Source organism: Zootoca vivipara, chromosome 7 (assembly GCF_963506605.1).
Source record: "Zootoca vivipara chromosome 7, rZooViv1.1, whole genome shotgun sequence".
NCBI lineage: Eukaryota > Metazoa > Chordata > Lepidosauria > Squamata > Lacertidae > Zootoca > Zootoca vivipara.
The window spans coordinates 88,461,969-88,482,861 of record NC_083282.1 but is presented as its reverse complement, the minus strand read 5'-3'; the positions used below and the strand labels follow the sequence as shown (position 1 = coordinate 88,482,861).

At 45.1% G+C, this 20,893-nt stretch overlaps 1 protein-coding gene across 2 annotated transcripts in view; it reads left to right on the top strand.

The window, feature by feature from the left end:
- The window catches only part of NKAIN4 (sodium/potassium transporting ATPase interacting 4), a 92,292-nt gene extending 73,361 nt beyond the window's left edge, over positions 1 to 18,931 (top strand). The window contains exons 5-7 of one of the 2 annotated variants that reach the window (XM_035121708.2): positions 485 to 545; positions 11,488 to 11,572; positions 14,057 to 18,931. In XM_035121708.2, the coding sequence (XP_034977599.1) occupies positions 485 to 545; positions 11,488 to 11,572; positions 14,057 to 14,066 (156 nt within the window). In that variant the 3' untranslated portion in view covers positions 14,067 to 18,931. Of the gene's footprint in view, positions 1 to 484; positions 546 to 11,487; positions 11,577 to 14,056 lie in introns of those variants that run through there. The other variant, XM_035121709.2, reaches the window with a different exon arrangement.
- The last annotated feature ends 1,962 nt before the right edge of the window (positions 18,932 to 20,893 follow it).

Genomic DNA, 20,893 nt, shown 5'->3' with positions numbered 1-20,893 from the left:
TCCCTCTCTTGTTATTCTGGAACTCAGGGCTATCAAATGAAGCTGAATGTAGAAAGATTCAGGACTGATGAGAAGAAAAAGAAATTCTTCATACCACCAACCTGGATAGCTTTAAAAGATGAGAGAAATCCATGGGCCAAATGGTTATCAGTGCCTTCTAGCCATTCTACCTCCACTGTTGAAGGAAGCATGTTTCTGAATAGTAGTCGCTTGAAACTGCAAGAGGGGAGAGTGTGTGTTTTTGCACTCGGATACTGCTTGTGAGCTTTGCACAAGCATCTGGTTGGCCACTGTGAGAACAGGATGCTCGACTGGGTGGGCCATTGGCCTGATCCAGCCAGACTCTATAAAAATAGTTTCGCTCTTTCTATATAGTTTTGACTGTTGTTTGTTCTGTGTGTACAGCACGTATATTCATTTATGTAAGCACAAGTCTTGGAGCAAATATTATGATTGTGATTCCTTTTATCTTTTCTTCTTCCAGCTGGTGGGCTTCGTCTACGCCTGTTACGTTGTCAGTGTTTTTACAGAAGAAGAAGACAGCTGTAAGTATTTGCCGCAGGACAGATCCCTGGCTGTGAGTCTTAATCTGATGCCCGTCCTCTTAGAATGGTTTATTTCTTTTCATTTATTGCATATATATCTCACCAGGGAGCTTGAGGTGGCATACAAAGTTCTCTGCCTTGCCGTTTTATCCTCACAACAACCCTGTGAAGTAGGTTAGGCTGCGAGTGAATGCCTGGCCCAAGGTCACATGACCAGCTTCTTGGCTGAGTAGGGATTTGAACCCTCGTCTCCCGTGTCTTAAGTCTCTAGCCACTGTCTATTCCCCCCTGAATGGCGCCCTATGTACACTTTTGAGTTAAGGTTGCTCATGTTCGCTGTGATTTTTTTATATACTGGTATGTAGTTTAAGCGCAATGCTTTAAAAAGCAATGGAAAATATTAAATAGTGACCTTTCACTCCAGCTTCAAGAGGCAGCATTTTGCTGATTAAATTGTAAGTTATCTTCCACTTCTTGCTATAATTGCAAACAAGGCAACTGATTCTATAGAGATTTTGGTTATATGCAAATGTGTTTACTTGATCGAAAAGGCAGGTGGTTAGTCAATGAAGAATTCTTTTATAGTTTTTTTAATGGTTTTGCATAATTTTATACAATTTAACTGTAACCATTTCAAAGCATTAAAATGAAAAGTGTCTTTCGAACCTTCAGAGTTCCTTCCCTCCCTCCATGGGTTCAATTTCCTAAGAAAATATATATTTTTTCTGCATCTTTTACCCTTATCTATCCGTTATATATTCATAGTTTCCAAAGTTCATTTCACATTACAAGTGTCATTGTCTCCCTGCCAATTATTTTAACTGTTTACAGTGGTCTTTTAAGTATGTTTAAAAAAAATTGTTCCAGTCTTTTAGAAATACTTGATCTTCCTGCTTTCTGATCTTTCCCATCAGTCTCGCCATCTCTGCATATTCCATTAACTTGGTCTGCCATTCTTCTCTGTTCATCAAATGAAAAGGTTCCAAGAACTCGGGCCAGGAAGGAGATTAATGAAGAATTCTTCAAACTGTTTTATGCTGAAGGTAATGAGACAAATTCCAGTTGAAATTGGTACACAAGTGTACCACACAATTGGTACACTTTGACCATGAAACTATAGCAGATGAAGAATAAACGAAACAGGGCCTTGTCCTGGATTTGAAAATCATTTCAACTGGAATTTGTCTCTTTACCTTCAGCATGAAACAGTCTGAAGAATTCTTCATTAATCTCCTTCCTGGCCCAAGTTCTTGGAACCTTTTTGTTTGATTTCCTGATTGCACCAAGAACTCCAATTTCTACAGTATTCTTCTCTGTTCGGCACTTCTCCCTCCTTCCATCTCTGGGTTAGTGTCAGGCTTCCAGGCAAGGCTTACCTTCCCCATCTCTGTAGATAACAGCACAAAGTGAAAGCAGTCTTTTGGCAGCAACAGAGAGGTTTATTAAACACAGCACAAGCATCAAGCGTCTCGTGCAGGTGCTCCCAGTTGAATTCCTCCCACTTCCCTCTAGCTCCTTCCATCTTCCTGTCTCCTCACCACATGATCCCTCCACCACTAAGCCTTCTGAGAGGCTACCCCAGGCATCCCCAAACTTCGGCCCTCCGGATGTTTTGGCCTACAACTCCCATGATCCCTAGCTAACAGGACCAGTGGTCGGGGAAGATGGGAATTGTAGTCCAAAACATCTGGAGGGCCGAAGTTTGGGGATGCCTGGGCTACCCTATCCAGACGCCTGGCTCTAGGACTCATGCCCTGCACACTTTTTAGTGAGGGAGATTCAACCAGCTCTCTCTCTTCCCGTTCCTCTCCCTTTGATTGCTCTTCACCCAGCTGTCAGTTTCCAAACTGTTTTTGTTTAAGGGTTTTTGGCATTAATTTTGGCCACAACTTTATTAAATATACAAATCAAATGTGAGTGGTTGCTTAGTCATTGGTTCCCCAGCCATCTGTCCCCCGCCTGGGACAGATCTGACCCCTCTAACCTAGTAGAGGAGCCAGTAAGTAAGCACCCCCTGAGAGAGGACGGGGGGGCAGGGGGCACAAGTCCTTCTTGTTGTCCTCTCCCCAGATGCTCCCCGAGGCTCATGCGTGGCCTGTCCCCTAGCGGGGTTAAACAGACAAACATGTGGAGCCCAGGATTCCTTTAACGGAATACTTCTATATGGCAGCAGCAATCAAATGAGGGTCAGGCCCATCCAATATCCGTACCCCTCGACCAATTTAATGGAACCAATGACTAACCACAACCTTACAAGTTGTGACAAATTGCAGCATGGTAGGCAAAAACCACCTGACACCAGCCAATCAGTCAAGTGGAAAAATTCCTACTAGGCACCTGAATACAGGCGACCCCGTGACAGGCACTGCAAGGTCAAAGCAAGGGGCCTAAAACACAGCGGAGGGCGGGCGGGAGATTCAAAGCAAGCAGCAAAGAGGAGACACAAACTGCTTCTTAGGCTTAAATATTGCTTAAATATTATCTTGGGAGAAAAGCAATGACAAACCTAGACAGCATCTTAAAAAGCAGAGACATCACCTTGCCAACAAAGGTCCGTATAGTTAAAGCTATGGTTTTCCCAGTAGTGATGTATGGAAGTGAGAGCTGGACCATAAAGAAGGCTGATCGCCGAAGAATTGATGCTTTTGAATTATGGTGCTGGAGGAGACTCTTGAGAGTCCCATGGACTGCAAGAAGATCAAACCTATCCATTCTGAAGGAAATCAGACCTGAGTGCTCCCTGGAAGGACAGATCGTGAAGTTGAGGCTCCAATACTTTGGCCACCTCATGAGAAGAGAAGAATCCTTGGAAAAGACCCTGATGCTGGGAAAGATTGAGGGCACTAGGAGAAGGGGACGACAGAGGACGAGATGGTTGGACAGTGTTCTCGAAGCTACCAACATGAGTTTGACCAAACTGCAGGAGGCAGTGCAAGACAGGAGTGCCTGGCGTGCTATGGTCCATGGGGTCACGAAGAGTCGGACACGACTAAACGACTAAACAACAACAAATTGCTAGGACTGTCAATCATAAAATTGCAACAAGTAAAACTCCCCAGTAACAACCAACCCTCCAATAAAATACAAAAAGGTCATCAAGACTGACCCGCCCCCAACAGCCCTGGGACATCTTGTTAACCCTTCCACAACCCATGCTCTCCTCTATATGGAGAACCTGCTTTATGGACCTAATAGGTATCTAAAGCCATTTGCACATAGCAAAATATGTATTTTATCAAAGTAATTGTTGAACTGAAATACAATTAAGAAGAAGTATATTACTAGTGAAATACAATTAAGTAGTTTGGAAGACTTTGGTTTTGGAACAGACTTCCAGAACGGATTAAGTTTGAGAACCAAGGTTGTTGTTTAGTCGTTTAGTCGTGTCCGACTCTTCGTGACCCCATGGACCAGAGCACGCCAGGTACTCCTGTCTTGCACTGCCTCCCGCAGTTTGGTCAAACTCATGTTCGTAGCTTCGAGAACACTGTCCAACCATCTCGTCCTCTGTCGTCCCCTTCTCCTAGTGCCCTCCATCTTTCCCAACATCAGGGTCTTTTCCAGGGAGTCTTTTCTTCTCATGAGGTGGCCAAAGTATTGGAGCCTCAGCTTCACGATCTGTCCTTCCAGGGAGCACTCAGGGCTGATTTCCTTCAGAATGGATAGGTTTGATCTTCTTGCAGTCCATGGGACTCTCAAGAGTCTCCTCCAGCACCATAATTCAAAAGCATCAATTCTTCGGCGATCAGCCTTCTTAATGGTCCAGCTCTCACTTCCATAAAGTGAGACCACTATGTACCACTGTACATAGAAATGAGAAAACCAGTGATATCTTAGGCAGCAGGCTAGCAGGTGGGGCCCATGACTTACATCATAGGAGCCTACACAACACAAACACTGTTGCTGTATGTAGGTTTTATTTTATTTGTTTTTTTATCACGTTTTGGAAATGTACATCCAGGGTTTTTTTCCCTTTAATTTTTTTTTGGGGGGGGGGAGGTCAAGAGAGTGGGGCCCTAAGCTATAGCTTGTAGCTTGTTTAGTTTATACGCAAATCCAGCACTGCCAATGGCTCATCTAGTTCAGTTTCCTGTCCTGCTGGTGGGCACCCAGATACCTATGAGAAACCCACAAGCAGGACCTGAGCTAATCTTTAAGGTACCCTGGTCTTTACTTATTGAGCTTATTCCTGGGGGGCTGTGTGCTTTAGGGTTGCACCGTTTAAAGTGCTTAGCTTTGGCTGCTTCGGGTCCTAAGTGTTTATTGGCTGGCTCGACAAGTATTGTGGCCAGGTCACTAATCTCCTGTTAAACAATGCATTAAGTTCAATTGCTGTAAGTGGCTGTATTTATTTCGAGTGGAATAGTGCAAGTGCTTTACCAAATTCTGGGGTGGGTGGAAAGAGCACTTACCCCAGCAATCTCTCTTTGAAACTGTCTAAAAGATGTGTTCTTCACGGTGGTTTTATTGATCAGCGTTGCGTCAGAAGCTGGCCTTTAAATTTACAACGCTCTAAAATGCCTGTAATGAACAGCTTGAACCACTTTCATTGCCATCCCCCCCCCCTTAGTTAGGCTAATATATCTGTACTTGGTCGAGAACTGAGCTTAGGAAGATGCTAAGATACTTTGCATGTTACTAGCAGATAGGAGAGATTTTTTTTTTCCTTGGGGTGGGGTGAGTCTATGTTAGTGGTAGCCAACTTGATACTTTCCAGATGTTGGTGGACTAGCTCCCATCAGCCCCCAGCCAGTGTGACCAATGACAATGAAAGTTGTAGTCCAATAACATCTGGAGGTACCAACTTCTGAAGGCATCGTCTGGTCCTCCAAATATTTTTAGATTGCAACTCCCATCATCCCTGACCATTGACCTCCTTGGCTGGGGACGATGGTTGGTGGAGTCCAGTAACACCTAGTTCCCCACACTGATTATGGACTTAAAATCTATCATTGTTGCTTGAGCATGTGCTTAAGACAGTGATGGCGAACCTATGACACGCGTGTTAGACGTGACACGCAGAGCCCTCACTGCTGGCACGCGCTCCATCGGCCCATTCACACTGTTGTTGTGTCCCCCCCATTTGTTCTCCCGCTCCTCCTACAGCTTGTCTCCGCTAGAGCTTGTCTCCGCTGTTAAAACCCAGATCCTTTTTTGTTGCTGTTGTTGCTGGTAGCCAGAGATTGGTTTTTTTAACCTTTTCTGTGCTGTTTTTTTTTCTGGCGCTTTGGCAGACTATGATTGGGTGTAACAGCGTTCGTTTTTTAACCCGTTCTGTGCTGGGTTTTTTGGCGCTTTGGCAGACTATGTCGGTGCTGCGTGTTAGTTCCAGCAAAGGTATTATTCGTCATTTATTTCTGTTCTCTTCCCCCCCCCCCAAAAAAAGCGCAGCAGCTTTGGGGAATCCCCCCCCCCAAAAGCAAAGCAACTTTTGCACACACACCCCAAAAAAACATCCAAAAACTTTGGTCAGCAGCTCCCCCCCAAAAGCTCAACAACTCTGGACACTTTGTGATAAATAAGGGGGTTTTGGTTTGGTTTGGTTAAATAATTAGTTTTTGGTTTATTAAATACAGTTATATATTACAATGATACATTTTTGTTATTTAAACTATAAACTATAAATATCACAAAATTATGATTTTTCTCGAAGTGACACACCACCCGAGTTATGCTCGGTTTTTGGGTGAATTTTGACACACCAAGCTCAAAAGGTTGCCCATCACTGGCTTAAGACGTGAAATCTCCCCAAGAGGGCAAATGTTGAATTGAATTTGTGAAGCAATCTTAGTGTCCAAATCCTAGCTACAGTTACATAATCTGACCACGTTCAGCCAGTTCATTGGTAACCTCAAGACTTGATTGCTGCAATGTACTCTGTGTGGGGCTGCCCTCGGAGGTGGTTCAGAAGCTGCGGCTATTGCAAAATGCTACTGTGAGGTTGCTGCCTTGAGCTAACTGTTGCCAACATAGTACACCTTTGTTGAAGCAGCTGCACTGTCTGCTTATACGCCACCGGGCAGGGTTCGAGGTCTTCTTACTTACTTACAAAATCCTAAACAACTCTCTCCTTCAACCTCTTTGCCAAGCTATTGCCTTCTATGGTAGAGAACCCTTTGGAGGCACAAATAGAGCTCAATATTTGCCTTCTGGCCCCAAGTAATGGGGTGTCAGTGTAGGGGGCTCTTTTAACATGAAATTCATTTTACTCTTTGCTCCAACCATCTGTAATTTCAGGTGCATGTTTAAGACCTTGGTGTTTACCCACACCTGTTCTGAACAAAATCCCAGAATTAATGGATGGATTAATAATTAAATAAAGACACAATTAAACCACTAATCATTAATTAATTCTTGCCCGCCGATCATATTCCGATGTCATGCTGCTATTTTAACCATGTTATTTTGGGTGTATGTTTTAACACTTTTGGTTCTCTGTACGCTGCTCTGATATTTCATAACTTGAGCAATATATATATATATATATATATAAAGAGAGAGGTGGAGAAGAGAGAAGTGGGAAATAACTTGTAATTTAATCAACCAAAGCTCCCACTTATTGCTGGAGAAAAAAGCCAGATTGATAATTTTGGCTGTGGTTTGGTTAAAGGATTTTGTTGTTTTGGGGGTGTGTGTGTGTGTGTGTGTGTGTGTGTGTGTGTGTGTGTGATATCATAGATATATGATATATGGTGTGTGTGTGTGTGTGTGTGTGTGTGTGTGTGTGTGTGTGTGGTTTGTTTTAAATAACTATGGCTATATATTTGCAATAAAACTTTGATGGGGGTAGGGCGGAAGTCGATCAGGCTGGCTAGGTGAGGGAGGGTGAATCTCAAGAGAAAATCTAATAAAATAAAAAGAGATGTCACTGAGCTGTTGGGGGGGTGATTTATTGAGAAATTCACAGCAGCTAATTTCAGCGCCCCCCCCCACCTTCCCCAGCAAATCCTTTCCCCCTCCCCTCTTCCGGCATTCCAATTCCGAAATGCCAGCCTCAATAATTAACACTGACAAACCATCAATATTTCACACTCTCAGCAGTAGAGCCTTCCAGTGACCTCAGCCAATTTGAGCTGCCTTTTAATTTTCTCTCCCATTTGTGGGTTTCTTTGAAAATACTCCTTCGCTCTGGAGCAGGAAGTTGCTATAAGCGCAGAGGTGCCTTGCCAGGCGCTAACACAATTTGCATGCCATTGTGGGGGTGGGGGGTGGGGGAGGCGGAAACAATAACACAGCCCGCTATTCACACATTACTCAGTTAGGGAGTAATAGTTCAACAACTGGGACCTGCATTATAATGTTGCAGCGCAGAGTTGGCCTGTTCAGGGTTTCAATTGGCCACCCATCGCCTTTCCTGGGATACTTCTTGTTGGCACCTGTCTGTCTCAATAGACAATGGAGTGCACTTCCGGGGGTGAAGTCAAACTGCCGTTTTAGCAGCACCAAAGTGGCCTCTCCGGGGCGCAAACCTGAGCAGTGTGTATGGAGGTCCTGGGCTGCCCAGATGACACGATCCCCCTCTCGGCCTCGTTGATATGGTCCAAAGGAGAGCAGACCAATATGATTTGCACCAGCTTAGCAGCAGGAGTTGCCAAAAGCAGGCATACAATGCATGATCCAACCATCTTAGGAACTCCATTCTGGGTTTGCCCCTTAGCCTTTTCTTCTCCCAAAGATATCCCACAGTGCAGCAGTGGTTTAGGACCAGAGTTTTCCTTCTCCTAGGTGGGCTCCCTTCCCAGGTTGATGAGCCCCAACTGCCCCTCACTTCTCTCTACAGCGCATGCAGAAACCACCTTCTTGACCGTTGGACCCACTCTTGGTCTTGCCCGCTCAATCCACCAGAGCCTGTCTTCTCATGCAGGGGAAGTCCCTAAGTCACTGAGATTTGAGACTCATCAGCCACCCTCATTTAGCCAGCCAGTTGAAGCCATTTCCTAGGGTGCGACAGCTGTCGCACATTGACAGCTGATAATAATGCTAATAATAATAATAATAATAATAATAATAATAATAATAATTTATTTATTCATTCCCCGCCCATCTGGCTGGTTTTCCCCAGCCACTCTGGGCGGCTTCCAACAAAATATTAAAATACAGAAATCCATCAAACATTAAAAGCTTCCCTAAACAGGGCTGCCTTGAGATGCCTTCTAAAGGTCTGGTAATGGTTGTTCTCTTTGACCTCTGGTGGGAGGGCATTCCACAGGGTGGGTGCCACTACCGAGAAGGCCCTCTGCCTGGTTCCCTGTAACTTGGCTTCTCATAGCAAGGGAACTGCCAGAAGGCCCTCGGTGCTGGACCTCAATGTCCGGGCAGAATGATGGGGGTGGAGATGCTCCTTCAGGTATACTGGGCCGAGGCCATTTAGGGCTTTAAAGGTCTGCAGCAACACTTTGAATTGTGCCCGGAAATGTACTGGGAGCCAATGTAGGTCTTTCAGAACTGGTGTTATGTGGTTTCAGCGGCCACTCCCAGTCACCAGTCTAGCTGCCGCATTCTAGATTACAGTACAGTAGTTGTAGTTTCCGGGTCACCTTCATAGGTAGCCCCACGTAGAGCGCATTGCAGTAGTCCAAGCGGGAGATAACCAGAGCCCACCACTCTGGCAAGACAGTCCATGGACAGGTAGGGTCTCAGCCTGCGTACCAGATGGAGCTGGGGTGGGCCAGAGGAACGAGGACTTCAAGAGCTGTTCTCAGACCCCAAGGCCTCTCAGACCTTCCAGCAGCTGGGCTGGAACCCCAAATCTTGAGCCACTGAATCACTGTGATAAGTGTGGAAAGGAAGCGATTCATTTCTGGATTGTTTTACTGGTGCCTGACCAAAAGAAGTACGTTGTAGTCCTGGGCGGTTGCTTCATCCTGGAAGTCCACATTGCCAGCATTTCCATTTTAAGTGTTTATTTATTTTATTGCATTTATATCCCAATGTTTTCTCCAAGGAACTCAAGTTGGTGCACGTGGTTCTGCCCCATCTCATTTAATCTCCCGCAACAATCCTGAGAAGTAGGTTAGGCTGAGAGGCAGTGATGGGCCCAAAGTCACCCACTGAGCTTCATGGCTGAATGGGGGATTCAAACCCTGGTCTCCCAGGTCACAGCCCAACACCCTAACCACTACACCACACTGACTTTCTTGATAGGAGTTTGCAAGGAACCCAGGGAACAAACTAGCCAAGCATGGTTACAGGTAGGTAGCCGTGTTGGTCTGGATCGAAGTAAAATAAAAAAAATTCCTTCAGTAGCACCTTAAAGACCAACTAAGTTTTTATTTTGGTATGAGCTTTCGTGTGCACGCACACTTCTTCAGATACAGTGAAATGGAAGTTTCCAGGCACTTATGTAGAGAAGGGGTGGGGAGGGGTGGGGATGGGGAGGGGGGATCACTCAGAAGGGTGGTGGAAATGGGTGATTGACTGACTGATAGCTGTTGATGACCGCAAACGACTGCAAATGGTTTTGCATGAAAAAGCAAGGGTTGAGATGGCTGAAGATCGCTTATCATGTATAATGAGATAAAAATCCGATATATCTGTTCAAACCAGGTCCCTCCATGGTTTTGAGCTTGGTGATAAGTTGCAATTCAGCAACTTCTCTTTCCAGTCTATTTCTGAAATTCCTTTGTAGTAAGACAGCTACTTTGAGGTCTTGTATAGAATGTCCTGGGAGATTGAAGTGTTCTCCTACTGGTTTTTCTGTCTTCTGGTTCCTGATGTCAGATTTATGTCCATTTATCCTTTGGCGTAGGGTTTGGCCTGTTTGTCCAATATAGAGAGCTGAAGGGCACTGTTGGCATTTGATGGCATTCACAATGTTAGAAGATGAGCAATTAAATAGTCCTGAGATGGTATGTTGGATGTTGTTGGGGCCAGTAATGGTGTTGTCTGGGTGTATGTGGCAGCAAAGTTGGCATCTGGGTTTATTGCAGGCTCTGGTACCAGTGTCCATGTGACTTAACATGGACACTGGTACCAGAGCCTGCAATAAACCCAGATGCCAACTTTGCTGCCACATACACCCAGACAACACCATTACTGGCCCCAACAACATCCAACATACCATCTCAGGACTATTTAATTGCTCATCTTCTAACATTGTGTATGCCATCAAATGCCAACAGTGCCCTTCAGCTCTCTATATTGGACAAACAGGCCAAACCCTACGCCAAAGGATAAATGGACATAAATCTGACATCAGGAACCAGAAGACAGAAAAACCAGTAGGAGAACACTTCAATCTCCCAGGACATTCTATACAAGACCTCAAAGTAGCTGTCTTACTACAAAAGAATTTCAGAAATAGACTGGAAAGAGAAGTTGCTGAATTGCAACTTATCACCAAGCTCAAAACCATGGAGGGACCTGGTTTGAACAGAGATATCGGATTTTTATCTCATTATACATGATAAGCGATCTTCAGCCATCTCAACCCTTGCTTTTTCATGCAAAACCATTTGCAGTCGTTTGCGGTCATCAACAGCTATCAGTCAGTCAATCACCCATTTCCACCACCCTTCTGAGTGATCCCCCCTCCCCATCCCCACCCCTCCCCACCCCTTCTCTACATAAGTGCCTGGAAACTTCCATTTCACTGTATCTGAAGAAGTGTGCATGCACACGAAAGCTCATACCAAAATAAAAACTTAGTTGGTCTTTAAGGTGCTACTGAAGGAATTTTTTTTATTTAGCCAAGCATGGTTACATCCAATTAATTTCAGTGGAGGTGAGTGAAGCGTGTCCTTTAGTCTCCCATTGAAATCGCATGTGCTTAAATTTGGCAGGATTCTGCCCTCAGGCCTTGCTGGTGAGCACCTTTGTATTTGGTCTTTTCCACACACACCCCTCACCCTTTGGTTTACTGTTTGCCATCTTCACCCTCCTTCTGTTTTGTTTCAACCATACCATTGTTTTATGCATGAGTTTTGGATTTTCTTTCTTTCAGTTGATTTCATTGGTGGATTTGACCCATTCCCTCTCTACCATGTCAATGAAAAGCCATCCAACCTTTTGTTCAAGCAGACATACCTGTAAGTATGGGCCCCTCCAGACGTCTTTGTACTGATTTGTACTCAGGATGGTAACCGGGACGGATACATGTTGGACTCTCTGCTTGTGGCTGGAAAGGTTTCAGAGTGGACATACTGCTCCATTTCAAATTGGGGCATGGTCCATGGGTTCCCTGCTGGAATCCTGCAACAAATATTCCCAGGTCTGTTTTCGTCCTGCTTCTGTTATGCGATAATGCAAGACTGGCCCTCCAAACATCATTGGGGAACATTGGGGAAACATTGGAGAACAACTTAAAAAGTGGAGTGATGTTTGTACACCCCAGTATAAATCCACCACAAATGCCCCATTATGATTGGAGACTGATGTTCCAATCATAACAGATAGGCCAAAGTAAAAAGGTTAAAGGACTCCTGGACGGTTAAGTCCAGTCAAAGGCAACTATGGGGTTCCGGCGCTCATCTCGCTTTCAGGCTGAGGGAGCCGGCGTTTGTCCACAGTTTTCCTGGTCATGTGACCAGCATGACTAAACCACTACTGGCGCACAGAGGACCATGATGAGTGCCAGAGCGCACGGAAATGCCATTTACCTTCCCGCCGCAGCGGTACCTATTTATCTACTTGCACTGGCATGCTTTCGAACTGCTAGGTTGGCAGGAGCTGGGACAGAGCAACGGGAGCTCACTCCGTCGCAGGGGTTCGAACCGCCAACCTTCCAATCGGCAAGCCCAAGAGGCTCAGTGGTTTAGACCTCAGTGTCACCCGCGTCCCTACAGGGAGGCCAACAGTAGGTGGAGCCACAGCTAATTCTGCTTTTGTGTCCCTCCTCTTCCCTGTTGAGTTCTACAAGGGCAGTGCTTAGACTTAAGGACTGCCTCTTGTTGCAAAAAACTCCCAAGGCATGGATAGTCTAAGGCACTCTCCCTCCCATCCTGCGAGAAGCATATAGCCATCATGATGACAAGAATCTAAGAGGAGCCCAATGGCGCGTCTAGGCCAGCATCCTGTTCTCATAGTGTCCAGCCAAGACTAGAAGCCACCAACAGCCTAATCATTCACAAATTTGCCTCACCCCCATTCAAGGATGTCAAAGTTGGCGACCGTCACTACGTCCTGTGGCAGAGAATTCCATAAGCGAACTGTGCTCAGCGTGAATTAAGTGCTTGCTTTTGTCGCTCCGGAATCTCGTTTTGTGACGGGCGCCAACAGTTTGCAAAAATGGCCTGAGGTCAGCTCTTCAACGCCGACACCTTTGGGTTTTGTTGGTTTTGGTCCGGAAGTGTATTTCCCCCCATTCTGACACTGTGTTTAGATTGATGAGGCAAGAGATTAAATATTGATTTCCAGCACTGTAGGTTTTGCAAGGAGGGAATATGCAATGCCTCCGGAGGATCCGAGGCAGCGCCTTTGATTTACTAATCCAGCGGAAGAAAGCTTGAAGCTGAAGTAGAACAAAATGTACTTGGGGGGGGGGTGTTTCTCTTTTTTGTGTGTGTGTGTGTGGCTGGGTTGGAGGACCCCCAAAAAGGTGCAGTGTAGATTCAAAGGACAATCCTATGAAGGTCTACATGGAGTAGGAGTGTCCGGGGTCCATGTGTCAGTGGCAAGCTGGACCAGAGACACAGGGAGGGAGGCTGGGGAGACGCGTCATGGCCTAAGAGTAGAACAACAGGCATTTTTCTAGTAGGATTAGTAATAGGTAGCATTTTCTGAAGATACACCTCTTTACCCTCGCCTGAGATATGTGCTTCAGGACCCCACCTTATTCTGAATTTAATTCTGAATTTTAAAATGCTGTAACCTTTCCTGGGACATACCAGTGAAAACCAGATGATACATTTTAAAACGATAATACCACCTGCCTAATTAGTGGTACATGCAGGCAGGCATGCAGCCGAAGAAATATTACACCTCCTGTGTGTGTTGTGAGAGTCTCACAATCGCACAGAAACGTGTTCAGAATTCAGCACCTCAATAACCTCGACTTGCACTTGTTTCTCGATTGTTTCCTGCTTAAATAAAGTTACTAGTCCTCGGGACTGCAATTGTAATGCAGAGGGGCCAAGCTGGGTGCACTCTTTGAAAATGGTGTGGAGGCTGAGCAGCATTTCCAAGCAACGAGGGGAAGGAGTTTCATTGGCCTGCGTAGCTCCTTGACTGCCATTTTGCCCCTCCCCATGCTCAGTGATGGCCACACACATGTGCTAAATTTACATATTGCATATTTCACATATACGTTTTTGTTTAAAATATATTTTACGTAAAAATATTATTTTTTTAAAAAAAATCAAAGGCAGAATTCAAGGTGTTTGAGGGGTGCAGCAGGGAGAGAAAGGCTCTTTCTACAATATACCATGCCCTGTTAATGCCTTACTTCGCTCAGTTTAGATACTCTTAATGGGAGGAGGGTATTTGAGGAAAGGCATCCTGACAAACTGCTTTTGAGTATGTGCCATATTCTGAGCTCTCATCCGATGCCTTTCCTTCCTTCCTACTTTCTGCAGGCCTGCGTAAGTGACGAGGATCCAGAGTCTGCACAGACTGAAACCATCCATCCAAGATTCCCCAAATGCCGGATGTCCCAGATGCAAAGAGATGGGAAACACATTCCACTTGAAAGAAACACAAAAACACAGACACACATGCAGATACGCACATACACAACAAGATGACTGAACTCCAACAAGTGGGCATTCAGGCCCAAATATCGTTTTGCTGGCCAGCCACTCATGCCAATGTCTCTTCAATGTGCTAGCTCATTAGTGGACTTGCAGGTTTTGCTGTGAATGAATGAATGAATGAATGAATGAATGAATGAATCGGGGAGGAAATACTGTTTCCCTTCCCCACACCACTCCATTGAGAATCAGAAGAAGGTATTTGGAGAATCTCAACTTGACTCTGTAGCACACATCTTTCGCAGGAGCGCCCTTGAGTGCTGTTCACTTCCAAGGTATCATTGCTTCCACTTCGTTGTGACAAATGGACTGATCCAGTGGAGATTGGTGCCTATTCAGATAGGTAGGGTGGAATACAGGGAGGCCAACAATAGGTGGCACTAGAGAGCATAGCTGAGCCAATGACAGGCAGGACCAACTAATTCTGCTTTTGTCCCCACCCTCTTTCTCTACAGTTCTTCCCACTCCCCCAAACTCCAAACCTACTTCAAACTGTTTCACCTTACCGTTTCCCATAATGGACAACGTGTTGGTTGAACTTGCAAGTTCCTTGGTGGTGGTGGGGTTTTTTTTAGATGTCATGGGAAAACTATTTAGAACCCAATTCTATGTTATTCTGGCTCTCTGTACCCTCATTCATTAAGGTCTGCAGAGATGTGGAGAACTATGATGTCCGTCAGCCCAAGCAGGCATGACCAATGGCTAGGGATGATAGGAGCTGTAGTTAAGCTGTATCTGGAGGACCAAAGGTTCCATCCATATGGTCTATTGCTTGGGTGGCTACCTGGCGAGCCCCTTTGCTGGATCCATCCTCCAAAGCTATTTTTAGCTGGCTTTCAGTGGGCCTATCTCATTCTAACTGCAATGAGGTACAAAGCATCAAGTTTCTGCACTTGTAACAAGACATCCCTCACTTAGTACAGTAGATCTCCAAAAACATATAGCTCATCCGTGGATATCATGGGCCATGTCAGATTTCTCAAGCCTTTCGCGCTAGAAGGATCCCAAGATTGATCTTTGTCCGAATGTTTTCTTCATTCTTGTGGTCTTATAAAGGGATTAGATAAATTCATGGGTGGGCTATGTCCATAACAGCAGCTGTCAGTCATGTTGGCATTCCTCCAGGCTGAGAGACAGCTTGCCAGTGAGTTCCAGTTGCTGGGGGGCAACAGAGAAGACTATTTCCTTCACGCCGTGCTTGGGGACTTTTCAAAGGCCTCTGATCAGCCAGTGTGAGCAACAGGATGCTCGGCTAGGACTTTTGGACTGACCTAAGCAGATACTCATCTTACCTCATTGCCCACAGAAAAAGTCTCGTGCCATATATATTGTGGCTGAGAGTTTTCTCCTGTTCTTTCGCTTCCTTGTAACAGCCCCCTCCCCAAACCGATGGCTCCATATCCCACCCTTTCTTACTGTCCCTGCACTGCTTCCCCTTCTCTACAATTCACACCTACTCCATGCCAAGTCTACCTGCTGCCTTCCATCCTCATCCCAGAGCACAATTCCCACGCTGAAGCTGCCCTCAGGTCTCCTTCAGCCGTCAATACCACTTTTTAGCTCCCCCCCCCCCGGATTATTACTTTTTGGATCCCACGGATACCGAAGCAGAGCAGAACATTTTCTGGTTAACACACGCATGCACATTCTCCTACGTCAGCTCTCTCTCTCGATTTGCAACCATGCCCACCGACAATGCCCTTTGTGCTAAATGGGGACGGGGAGTCGACTTTACTACACAACTTCACCACTTGCGAAGGTCCGAGCTCTGGACTGTTGTCTGCAAAACCAAGTGGCTTTTTGAGAATCCTGGTGCATAGCAAGGCGGCAAGTGTTTCAAGCAAAAGGGCGCCTCTCTGCAGAATTCTTCCAACTGCTGTGATGCTAAGACCCTGCATCTGTCATAGGCAACCCACATGTGCCTTTAAAAATAAAAAAAGTTAATCTGCAACAGTCATATCACAGGGACCTTCCAGATGCTAAAAAGGAGAAAGGAAGGAAGGAAGGAAGGAAGGAAGGAAGGAAGGAAGGAAGGAAGGAAGGAAGGAAGGAAGGAAGGAAGGAAGGAACAAAGGAAGGAACAAGTATCCTTTCTTTCTTTCTTTAACATTCTTCTCTGGGTTGAGAAGCCAGGCGACTGATGCTCAAATATGACATTGTGTGAATCTGATTGTGGGCTACTTAAGAGCCATGTCGAGTTTCAGGACTCCCTTCTTCTCAGCCTTGCAAGATAGCTATGCCCTGCCTGTGCCACAGCTGGAGGCAGGAATGCTTCTGAATACCAGTTGCTGCAAACCACAAGAGGGTAGAGTTACTCTTGTGCTCATGTCCTGCTCCCTGGTTTCCCACAGGCATTACGGTTGGACACTGTGAGAACTGGACGCTGGACTAGATGGGCCATTGGCCTGATCCAGCAGGCTCTTCTTATCTTCTTAAGAGCGAAGATCCACATTCACAGGCAGACAGCTTCTGCCCTCTCCCCTCTCCATTAAGCCATATAACCTATAGGGTTATGCTAGTGACCACGAGCCATGACTTGCATGCCTGCACCTCTGAAGAGGGCCACAACGGTCCAAGGAGAAAGCACGAAGGAAACACACAAGCAAATCGTCATAGTGGTGCAGGACACAAGGGTGCCAAGGATCGGGACCACCATTCAGCCCATTGCATTGGTTTGGTTGAGCAGACATTTCCATGTGATCTGGCCTCGTGTTCTGTGAAGGGCTCCATGGTGAAGTCCTCTAGAAGACAGTAGGGGTTTTTTTGGTTTGTTTGTTTTTAATTAGCATGATTCTTCTCTCTGTTCTTTGTTACCGTTCTAATAAATTAATGCTTTAAATACACAAACCTCATTTGACGTCCATCATTCAAGCGTTTTTTGATCAAACATCACAGATATTGTCTTCTCCTGTCCCCCTCAAGGATGGTGACAATCCAGTTCTCCATAGCACGGTTGAGAGGGAATACTGTAATTGCTAGAGAGGGGAGGAGGCAGATATAGTGCCGTTTGCAATTTTTTCTCTGATTGGAAATAAGGCTAGATGAGGATTCTGGAATCACCTTTCCACACAGCCAAATCATTTCTGCAAAGATCCTCAGTTAAGCTCAGTTCAAGATCAGTTTGGTATTTACTAGCTTTCTTTATAATTCGGGGGGGGGGCTCACCTTTTCCCCAAGCACTGTGTTGGCTGATGAGTGATGATGGCACATGTGCATCTCATTACATTGCCCCTTAAAAATTGTAGTTTTCAATGCACCCTTCAAAAAATAACAACATACCAGGGAACAAAAATCATGTTATCAGTGCTTCTACCCTCCCACCAAGGATCTCAGGGGATCCCTTCCCTTTGGAAGATACCTGGTGAGCTCTTCCCTTGGATGAGTTTCAAACTTTTCTCATCCTCAGAGCCCTTCTGAAATTTGTCCATTTAATCAGCCTTGTTTCCCCATTAATCCCTCTATCACAGGCATCCCCAAACTGTGGCCCTCCAGATGTTTTGGCCTACAACTCCCATGATCCCTAGCTAAGAGGACCAGTGGTCAGGGATGATGAGAATTGTAGTCCAAAACATCTGGAGGGCCGAAGTTTGGGGATGCCTGTAATAGACCAAGTTGGGGGAAATTGCTTTGGAAAAAATGTATTAAGGGGAACTGCATACTGTATTTACTCAAATCTAATGCTCAGCTTTTTTGGTCAAATTACGTTGCTAAAATTAAGGTGCGCATTAGATTTGGTGGCACATTTACAGTCACCAGCAAATACTCTTTTGGTTTCAAGATTCTGAAATTGGAGGTGCACATTACATTCGATGGTGCATTAGACTCAAGTAAATACGGCATAAAATTGTGTATAGTGGGATCAATCTGAATTAAAGTGCGACATGAGGGCTTTTCTTGAAAATACATCGCAAATTGAAGCAGAACTGTGGAGGACTGAACTTAAACATTGGCAAAAGGGAAAACTGAGAGAAACCAACATTAGCAGATCTACCCAACCTAAATGTTGAGCCAGGAAATATCTCCCTGGGGAAATGGCACTTGATCTGTAATGCACCCAAGCATTTGAAGCTAGACAAATTCATATTCCGAACCAGGCAGTAAGAAGGCATGAATGAGGCTGCTCAGGTAAAGGCACCAGTTTTGTTACTTTGGTACCAAAAAGAAATTGTGCCAAATGAATGTTTTTCAGCAGACAGTATCATGAGCACACACACACACACACAAATAAAGCCACAAAATTTAAAATACAAAATTTCTCTATTGTGGTGGTAGAGAAGTTGCAAACTGTTCACTGTAGGGACATACTGTAGGGATGGAGATGAAATTTGATTCTGATCACATTTAAATGCAAATGGATAAAAATTTCCGAAACATGAGAATTGAAACACAATCATTCTTCAAAATTTGCAGTTGTCTGAACCAAAGAACAATTACAAACATGCACATATTAGATGTGCATAAAATGATTATATTCATGAAAACAAGGTACAAAAATGAATTAGATTCGGAGAAATTGCTTGCAAAAATATGTATGTTAGTCACATTCCCTAACCAATTCCCCCAACCCTTCTTTGTAAGGCTTAGTTACCAAACCTCTGCTCATCTTAGTTGCTCTCCTCTGCACATGTTCCAACTTGTCAACACCCTTCTTAAATTGTGGTGCCCAGAACTGGACACGGCATTCCAGGTGTGGTCTGACCAAGGCAGAATTGAGTGTTGCTATTATCTCCCTTGATCTGGACACTACACTTTTGTTGATGCAGCATAGAACAGCTGTTGCATCACACTGTTGACTCATGTTAAGCTTGTGGTCTACTAAGACCCTTAGCTCCTCTTTCAGAATACAGTGGTACCTCTTGTTAAGAACTTAACCCGAGGTACCACTGTATTGGCCCATCTATCTCAGTATTATCAACAGTGACCAGACTTCTGCGTGCACCTCAGCAGCGGTACCCCGAGCTACATCGTAAAACAATAGTGGAATTGATCTAGAGCAGGGGTCAGCAAACTGTTTCAGCAGGGTGCCAGTCCACTGTCCCTCAGACCTTGTGGGGGGCTGGACTCTATTTTGGAGAGAGAGAGAGAGAGAGAGAGAGAAAAAAGAACCAATTCCTATGCCCCACAAATAACCCAGAGATGCATTTTAAATAAAAGGGCACATTCTACTCACGTAAAAACACGCTGATTCCCAGACTGTCCGCAGGCCAGATTTAGAGGGCGATTGGGCCGGATCCAGCCCCCGGGCTTTAGTTTGCCCACCCATGATCTAGGGCAATGATTATAAATACGGTCTTTTCTGTTCTGGACCAAGTTCATCATCTAAAGAGGAGGCTTATTACTAGGCTGATGCTGCCCTCTCCTGGAAAAAAGCAGATTACATGCACTCATGGTGTACTGCCCATTATAGCAAAGTGCCATGTTTGCCGTCCTGTGCCCCACTGTGGAAACATGGGTTGAATGTCGGGAGTGGAGTGGCGCTGTGCATGCAAACACATGCTATGTACAGCCCTCGCAGGCTCCTTCTCACTGAAGCCTGGTCCTGTTTAATTCCATGCTTTGACTTATCCTAAAGACAGGAGAAGTTAAAAGAATGCAGTGGGAATCAGAGATTTATTTATTCCATTTCTATCCCACTTTTTCCTCGAAGCCCCCCCCCCATTTAATCCCAACAATAACCCTGTGAGGTAGGCTAGCAGCGACTAGCCCAAAGTAATCCCAGTGTGAGCTTCATGGCCAAGTGGCAGTTCTTGAACCCTGGCCTCCCAGGTCTTAGTCTGACACACCATACACACTGTGCCTTTCAAAGCAACCCTAACCCAATTCACATTCCTCAACAATATACACAACCATCCTTTGAAATTCACACGTCTCCTAATTTTGCAATTCAGTGCCAAGTAATGTGTATAAAAGAAAGCTGCAGAAAGCTTTCTGCCGATTAAAGCGCAGAGTGTTTGAGGACCGGGACATTCGCAGGGAAGCCAAAATGCTTGTTTACAAAGCTATTGTACTACCAACCTTACTGTATGCTTGTGAAACATGGACCACTTACAAACGCCATCTCTAGCTCCTCGAAAGATTCCATCAATGGTGTCTCCAAAAATGTTTACACATCACTTGGGAAGACAGGTGAATTAATATCAGTGTACTGGATGAAGCAAAGATTACCAGTGTTGAAGCAATGATTCTTCAACATCAACTTCGTTGGACTGGTCATGTTGTGCGGATGCCTGATGATCGTCTTCCAAAGTAACTACTCTATTCCGAACTTAAAAATGGAAAGTGTAACAAAAGAGGTTTAAATACTGTCTCAAGGCAAATCTTTAAAAATGTAGTATAAATACCGACAATTGGGAAACACTGGCCTGAGAGCACTCCAATTGGAGAAACAGCCTTTACTAAAGGTGTCATGGGCTTTGAAGACACTTCAATTCAGGATGCTAGGGAGGAGCGTGCTAAGAGGAAGGCACACTTGGCAAAACCTCACCGTGATCAACTCCCACCCAGAAACCAATATCCCCACTGTGGAAGGATGTGTGGATCCAGACTTGGCCTCCACAACCACTTATGGGCTCATTGTTAAAACTGTGTTTTAACTACGAGTGATCACCAAATAAGATAAAAGAAGTACATACTATGGTTAAGTATGCATGAAAGATACATCTT